An 8,776-nucleotide genomic window follows, 5' to 3' on the forward strand; every position below is an offset into this window, starting at 1 on the left:
ACAGTATGAGTCACATGCTCCAGGGTTAGTATGAGAGGAGGGAAGGAAGTTTAGATTCATACATGTACGTCCCAGTAAAGCCATTGGTTTTTAAAAAGGTGCTTTCTTTGAGGCCATTTACACCTGGCATTAACATGTGTTTTCTGTCATCAGATTGCAGTCAGATTGTGCTTGACCACTTGAAAGTACAGGTGTCAACGCCTCTAAGACACATTGAAGAAGGATTGCAATCTGATCGGCCAAACCGCCTCCGGAGGTGGTCAGAGATGCATCGTGTACACATTGAACACAAGTGTAAATGCAACGTGTCCTCTCAATCTGGATACAGCAACTTTATGCAGATTGAGAAGGACACCCATTTGTGCCCTCAGGTTGCAATCAGAAAACGCATGTTAACGCCAGGTGTAAATGGTCTCTGTGTCGGGTGAATTTGTGACTTGTGTGCATTGTGCATGTTGAACATGTGTGAATCGGACATTAGTCCAGTCACACTGAGAAATAGACAGCAAATTGTTCAGAACTGAACGGAGAGGCTCCAAATAATTGTGAACGATCAGTGTGAAGTGAGCAGTCAGCAGAAACAGTGGGTGTTGTTTTCACTGCAGAGAGAAGTAGTTTGAAAGAGTAAAAAAAAGTGTGCAGCACCGCATGAAAACAACAGAGCAAACTTCTGCAAAAAGACGCTGTGAACACATTCTTCTGCACCGAGAGACCAACCCCCTTCTTTTAGGAGCATGAACTGGCCCTCAGGGTTTCTACGTACTCTCTCCACCTCCCTCCTACCTCGTCCAGCCTTTGTATCGCGTGCATGACAATGTCCACCGGGGGCAGTTGTCCGCGGCTCAGACTAAGCATCTAGCGCTCCAACAACAACTGGGAACCTCTGAGGTCCACGGGGTCAAGCAGGGAGGGTCGGCGTGTCAGTGAAACCCCCCGTGGTCAGACGCCTTGAAATGCACTTGTATGTTGTCACTTTGCGTTAACAGCCATCCCCACCACGCCTGGCTGGTCACTTCACCTCATCTCACCTCCTCTCTGTGCTTGTAAAGGCACTTATTACCTAGATTTTTCCAGCAGCTATGCAGCGCGGTCGCTGTTCACTCACTCACTTGTGCTCAGTGGGTTCTCCCCGCCGAATTCACATTGGATTTTTTACAGGCTGTTTCTGTGGCGCGATGCACCCCGCGGGGGAACCGCAAAGTAACCGCGCTTGGCAGCTTTTCTGGGGCTCTCCCTCGACGACACAGCTTGACGTGTGACACAGATGCCGGTGGGTTAAGGACTTTCCCTGGACCTGCAGACGGCATCGCAGCATCTGTGGAGCATGTTGCCCCGGAGGCTTTGATATAGATCATGGGAGCTGCTTTATCTGATGTTAGCCTCTGCTCAGACAGGGAGATCCTAGAGGCCCCCGCTGGGCAGAACAAAGACACAAGTGTCTCCCGGCTAACCGGGATGAAGCAGTACAGATTTCCTCTCTGCGGGAGGCCTCCCCCCGGCTTTTTGTCAGAGTACACAGACTCATCTTGAAGACTTACGCGCTCTTTGCATAATTTCTTTAATCCATGTTTGCAGTGGGTGATTACAGCTCTGGAATGTAACTGCATTTTATCTGTCTTTGCTTCAGCCTGGAGGACCGGTTTGGAAGTTGTTGTTGTTTTTTACAAGAAGACTCCTTGTAAACCTACGAGGACCACAATGGAAATAAATCTCCTGGACTTTATTGTGTGTGAAAATGGGGTCTGGTTGTGGCCTAAGCCGGGCTTAACCATTGTGTAGTTTAACATTCTGTCAAAGGAGAATGTTTCATGAGAGATATCAACTTGATCACAGCTGTAAGAAGGTTTCCACGGCTCCTTAAAAAGTCTACAATCCACGGCTTAAATTGTTTGGGTTATGAAGTCAATGTTACTTTTATCAAGCTTATAAAGTTGCATTAAACTAACAATGCATAATTGAAGCCGCTGCACCCGGCATTAGAGTTGTACAGTATGGGAATTGGGAAGTCTTAATGACATGAAGTCTCTGTAAAAAGCTGGTGCTATCGCCCAATAGTTGCACATCGGGAGCATCAAAGTCCGATTTTCCTTCATATCCCTCGTACTTTTTTTTGCCAGTATGGATGTGAAATAGGTCTTAAATTGCATTCAGAATGGTCTTAAAAGGTCTTAAATGTAACTTGTTGAAAGCTGCGGAAAGCCTGTGTGAGTTTCATGTAAAACAGTAGAGAACAGTACGGTCAGTGAAAGCAGTGGTGGTGGTGTTAGACCATTAGACATCAACATCAGAGCTTGGTTTGGACCTGAAAATGTGAGCCTGACCCAACCAGAAAGGGAAAATAATGTATTTTCAAAATCCAAGCCTGAGGGCTGTAGCTGCTTGGAGTGAGAACCAAAGCCTGAAATTGCCAAGAAATTTTGAATTGTCAATTTTTCAACACTTCTTTGAAACCCAAGTGATTAAGTGAGAAATACAACTGAACCTTGAACCTTGGTCTGGTTGGGGTGTACATTTCCAGATTTATCCCACCTCCTTTCCCTGTACTGCTCCACCAACCCCACAAACGCCATCAAATGTCACTCACAGATAAATAAAACATGGAGGTCTCATAAGCACGTGAACCTTGTATCAGCGTTTCAGTTTTGACGGCTCCAAGTCTGGCCTCAGACAATGGATTGCTCACCGAATACATCTGTGTTTCTCATTTCTGCAACCGGAGCGCCGTCCACACTGCCTGCGACCGTCGCAGTATTCAGTCACACTGGCGGATCACATCTCCCGGCGTTGGCTTTTATATCCCCTTCAGCTCGTGAACGGCGCATTTGCGAGCTACGCCGAGGATATCTGCTACTCGTGTTACACAGATTTATAACATCTGAAGACGAGCTTTATCCGAGATGTTTTTGAAGAGCAAAGACACGCCGAATGAGTCGCTCCTTTGATTGAACACGAGCCTTGATGAAAGAAATGTCAGATTGTAATTTACCTCGGCTCCTTCACAGACACGCACACAACACTCACACACACGCACACAACACTCACACACACACACGCAACACACACACACACACACACGCACACACACACTCTCCCCGTGCTCATCTGAGGACTTTGGCAGATGGAGGCGCCTTTGTCTCGCCAGAACTTTTCCAACCTTGAGAAAGCCGCCGCCCCTCCTCACTTTAATGAAGGCGAGCCACAACAGCGCCGCAGTAACTGGATTGTGTACAACACCATCCCTCCCTCCCCCTCACGGTCAGAGCCTTTGTGTGCACCGCAGGCCTCGCTTCTCCCACCACAGCGCAGAGGGGAGGGGAGAGAAAACAAGCGCGCCTCTCCAATGCTAACTCAATAATGACTTCCCACGGGGGGAAAGACAATACGGGCGGCTGTCTTTGAAGTGGCTGTGCTGCAGGAGGCTCTTCTGGCCCGCGCCCGGCTACAGGAAGCTCTCACGTGGGCTCTTGATGGAGCCTGGGACCAGAGCCCGGCTCCACGCAGGCTGCACACACTCGTCCTCATCACGACCGGAGGCGACATTCATGTCTACGTATCCGTTAGTCATGGTTGGAGATGGTGCCGTTCCTTCCGCCGCAGTTGTTCCTACAGGTTTTTTTGGGGGGGGGGGGGGCACTCAGGGTGGTCCCCAGTTCATGCTTTGCCCATCTGAGACCTCCTCCTCAACCATCCTCCTTTCACCATCTCTCAGCATATATGCATGGAGGAGAATGTGCTGCCTCCTTTTGATACGGCGCTATAAGATCTGTTTACACAGTCCCTCCCGAGGTCTTAAATGAATACACAGCCCCCTTGCGTGCTGACTCCATAAACGCTTCCCTCGCCGGAGTTAGGCAGCTCATTAGGCCAGCGCAGTAACGAGGAGCCATCTTGGTGCTCAGCGGTGGGTTAATTGGGCCAGGGAGGGCCCGACAGGAGCCGGGTGTGAGAGGGAGGGGAGACAGGATCCGGGTGTGAGAGGGAGGGGAGACAGGATCCGGGTGTGAGGAGGTGAATGGAACAGAGGATCCCCCCCCCCACACCTTCCCACTCACCAACCACCAGCACCAGCAGCACCACCAGCACCCCTCCTGCAGCTCCACCACCAGCACCCCTCCTGCAGCTCCTCCACCAGCACCACCAGCACCCCTCCTGCAGCTCCTCCACCAGCACCACCAGCACCCCTCCTGCAGCTCCTCCACCAGCACCACCAGCACCCCTCCTGCAGCTCCACCACCAGCACCCCTCCTGCAGCTCCTCCACCAGCACCACCAGCACCCCTCCTGCAGCTCCTCCACCAGCACCACCACCACCACCACCCTCCTGCAGCTCCTCCACCAGCACCACCACCACCACCACCCTCCTGCAGCTCCTCCACCAGCACCACCACCACCACCACCCTCCTGCAGCTCCTCCACCAGCACCACCACCACCACCACCACCCTCCTGCAGCTCCTCGCACACTTGATCCCTCCCTGAATGGACATGGTCTGAATCGCGGTGACCCACAGAGGTCAGCGTGTAATCACCATGGCGATGGGGTCAGCGTGTAATCACCATGGCGATGGGGTCAGTGTGTAATCACCATGGCGATGGGGTCAGTGTGTAATCACCATGGCGATGGGGGCAGCACGCTCGCCCCTAACCGCACCAGGGCGACGAATAGCAACCACTTAAGTTTTTGGCAGCATGGCGGGCATTCCCAGTGTGAATAATGTGCAGGCAGCAGGGGCCTCCCAGCAATCCCATGGCTTTACATAAATGGAGCCTTGTAGGAGGACATTCATCAGCAGCGTTCTGCTCGGACCATTCAACGTTCTCATCTGCAGGATTTATTCCTGCAATGTGCTCCTGCTCCTTCTATCCCCCCCCCCCCCCCCCCCCCCGCTGCAGTCTGGTTGTTGGGTGAGGCCCCCCCCCCCCCCCCCCCCCCCCCCCCGCTGCAGTCTGGTTGTTGGGTGAGGCCCCCCCCCCCCCCCCCCCCCCCCGCTGCAGTCTGGTTGTTGGGTGAGGCAAAAGATGGAAAGTGCTGTATCATCCTGAGCTTGCCTGCGCTGTTTGAAATTCACCTCAGACTGTGTGGTCCCTGCGTCTCTCCACGGTCTGCGTTATCTGCAGAATGCCAAGAAACCATTAGATGTGTCAGCCTCTCCATCCCCTGAAATGACAGCGCCACGCTGTTCTTTCAAAATAATAAACCTCATCCTGTGCGGTGTGAAAGGTTCCTGTGTTTAGCTAGCTTTCACCCCCCCCCCCCCCACACACACACACACACACACACACAAGCTTAGCCTTACTGCTTTCCAGCCAGCGCTCCCTCTGGGTGAATGTGAATGTGTGTTTCTGTGTGTTTGCATGTGTGGAGGGAGGAGGGGGAGGAGGAGGAGGGGGAGGAGGAGGGCAGCATCTCTCTGTAATCCTTCCCAGTCTCTTATCACCTCTCACAGGGAGAGCAGCAGCAGCGGTGGGGGAGGGGAAGAGCAGAGCCCGTGTCAGCAGCGCAAATCTCCCTACATTATTAAACATCCATATTTTCATATTTCATTGAGCCTTCCCCCCCCTCCCCCCACCCCCGCGCCTCGTGGAATGGCAGTCTACTTAGCGTTCAGATGGGATTTGCGTAATGGGTATTAGATTTGTAGATGTTATCCCGTGGCTATGTCTTTAGTACGCAGTGTAGTCGGTCAGTCAGCTGTAGTGTCTGATGAAGTTGAAGTTGCCATGTCTTTTCTCCCCCCCCTCCTCTTGGCTCAGAACACAAGTTCCAATGGAGAGAGTGAAACATGTCTCATCTACCCTTCTCTTCCCCCCTTACAGGTCCAGGAAGGTGACAGCCTTGGCCGGTCCCTTACAGAAGACCTCCCTGCAGAAGAAGGACTTGGAGCTGGAGCTTGAGGAGCTGGAGGAGGCAGCTGCGATGGTGGAGAAGGAAGGTGAGCAAGGAGCTCTCAGCAGCGCTGCCACGTCCCACATTGACAGCAGCAGCAGCAGCAGCAGCAGCGAGTCGTCTGACGAGAGTGAGGAATCGGAGGCTGAAGGGCAAGGCTGCGCTCACACCACCGAGGGAGGAGGTGGAGTGAGAGGAGGAGGAGGAGAGACGTTTAAGGCCAACCCTCTCCTCCTGCCCCAGCCCGCTCTCCCCGTCCCCCGGGAGCACGCGGACACGCTCACATTGGCGGAGAGGAAACCCGACGCCCTCCCCTCAGCTTCAGCCGGCTCCAGTCAGCTGATCCAGGAGCTGGGGGAGCTGTGGATCTCTCAGCCTCAAGACAGTGTCTCTCAAGAGAGAGACTGTTCCCAGTCTGCCACCGCTGCAGCCCAGACTGGAGGAGTGTCAGACAGCAGCAGCACTGGGACCTTCCTAGAGCTTAGTCCTCGCAGGAACCCTCTGCGCATCGTCCCGACACACCAGGATCTCGATGAGGACGACTGTATCGGCTGACAAAACGTCTCGACTGTGGAACTTCAAAGACACTTCATGCTTTCCACACAGTAAGCCCAGGGCTAGTGGAGTAAGAAAGGCATGAATGGAAGTGATACCTGTTCATGCAATTCAGAAAATATGTTCAACTATTTCTTTTATCATGTAATTTCTATTTTTGTCATTGCTGTTAGTTCAGTTTAATATGTAATCATGATACAATTTGTATTTCAATCATGAGAGACCGGTCGGTAAGGTTTAACAAGAGATTTTATTTAGCAAATGCCATGCATGGCAAGTACTTTGGCGTATGACTCCATTGTAAGGTGGCGCTCCTCTTGAGGCGAGAGGAGGGCATCTGTACGGGCTAGGATAGAGAATTCTGGGGAGGTGGGTGGGGTGAAACGACAGCTTCAGAGGATGGCTTCAGGGGGAACGAGCAGCCGTGATGCCAACTGCTGCTATGATCTGCCAGAGTGGGGGGTGACATAAAACCCTCGCTATATAAACTAGGATGAACTGACGATGACTGACGTCACAACTGACGTCACGCTGGACAGGATGAACTGACAACTGACGTGAAATTTAGTCCGGAACCTCACTACTTTATCCTACTCCAAGGGACTTTTTTTTGTCACATTATCTAGTACATAATTGATTTAGCTAAGCGTAATAAAAAAACATTACATATTTATGTGTTTGGTTTTAGTGGCTCTCGTTTGCTGAGAAGAAAAAGGAAGAGTTTGTGATGATAGTACAAACAAACCCCAGTGGAAAAGCCCAGCATGTCTTCTGTCTGGTCTCGTGTTATCTGGCTCTCTTGCTACTGCTGCTGCTCCACATCCAAGCTGTCAACGTACCGTACAACTGCATTTACAAAAGTCCGGCTCAAGATAGCAACTTTGCTTTTTATATAATTAATGCTGCTTTTTTAAATTACTTTAAAAACTGGAGGAGAGACCAGCAACAGCGATCATGAGTTTGATTCAAACCCGAGGGGGGAGAGTTTCACTTGTGAAAATTGAGGCCAATGTGGAAGTGCCAAAAACAGTTCCTCCAATGCCCACTTGAGGCTGGCCGCAAAAGGGAGTCATTCCCCATTCACCCCATGTTAAAATAAACATGTTTACAGCCTGGTAAAAAAGAAAGAAAAAAGGTTTTGTTTCTATAGCTAGTTTCACCAATCATGTCAACTGTACAGGGGTTGAATTTGTATCTGACTCATTTATAAAGTCTATGACTGCAAAGAGAAGTCCGATTGCATAGAAGTCAATGGGAAAATGACCCGACTCCTCACTTGATTTATTACCTTAGTAGACACTTTCCTAATGAGTTTATCAATCGCTCGTTTCAAGTCTTCTTCAATAACATGTTCATTTGGTAAATCATGGTCCCATTTAGAGTCAAATAGATGATTAAGCAGACTATTATGTTTTGGGGCGTGGTTGTCCATTGAACGTGCAGCTCGTCGATCACAGACCACTAGCACGCAGCACTGCTCTGTAGCACGCAGCACTGCTCTGTAGCACGCAGCACTGCTCTGTGGGACAAGATGCCAAACTCCAACCCAACGGGTGACGTCACGCTCACGACTGCGGCCATCTTTTTTTACAGTGCAAACCCACAACACACATGATATGTGCCAGTGAACCACCAAAGCTGCCCCATAAATATACTGACTATACTGACTACTATACAATACTATACTATACTATACTAACTATACTGACTACTGGTGAACTTCAGACTTCTCTACCAAGCGGATGCATTTCATAGACCTTCACCCCCCCCCCCCCCCCCCCCATATATTCACAAGCATAATCTACACTATCTACTTTCGGCTCAGACGAGCAATACTGAAAAGTCATTCCAGGAAGCCCGCAAACATTTGTCATTGTTCACTGTAGTGTGTCACAGAGCCTGGCAGAAGCACTTTGAGATAGCTCTTCTTTTCCTCAGAAACGCCAGGCAAAGCGCTAAAGCGCCTTCCTAAAGCCCCGCGGCATTGATTGAAGTGGAGAAGGCTCTGTCGGCACTAAACAGCACGCCGGGATGATTGATTCATCTGGCATGAATGGAGGAGCGCCGTCGACACGGCTCAATATCATCGTGCTGCGTCTCGCAGGCGAGAGAAAACAAACAAGGAAGCAGCAGCACATATCAGGCAGACAGATGAGAGGCTGCGAGCGGAGCCGCGACGCGGGAGCCGTTTGTTTGAGAGATAAGAGCACCCCGGGGCCCCGAGAGATAGAGGGGACAGAGCAGAGGGGCCCGGCAGAGACTAACTGCCACTCTGGCCCGGCTCAGACAAACTCTGCCCCGGAGACACGTCGCAACTGCTACAGCAGCCCTTACTGC

At 51.2% G+C, this 8,776-nt stretch overlaps 1 protein-coding gene across 2 annotated transcripts in view; it reads left to right on the top strand.

The window, feature by feature from the left end:
• The window catches only part of shq1 (SHQ1, H/ACA ribonucleoprotein assembly factor), a 53,266-nt gene extending 46,232 nt beyond the window's left edge, over positions 1-7,034 (top strand). For both annotated transcript variants that reach the window (XM_083660731.1, XM_083660732.1), the window contains one exon: positions 5,815-7,034. In XM_083660731.1, the coding sequence (XP_083516857.1) occupies positions 5,815-6,439 (625 nt within the window). In that variant the 3' untranslated portion in view covers positions 6,440-7,034. The remainder of the gene's footprint in view (positions 1-5,814) is intronic.
• Positions 7,035-8,776: the final 1,742 nt, after the last annotated feature.

This window comes from Poromitra crassiceps (genome assembly GCF_964638095.1).
Source record: "Poromitra crassiceps genome assembly, chromosome: 25".
Lineage (NCBI taxonomy): Eukaryota > Metazoa > Chordata > Actinopteri > Beryciformes > Melamphaidae > Poromitra > Poromitra crassiceps.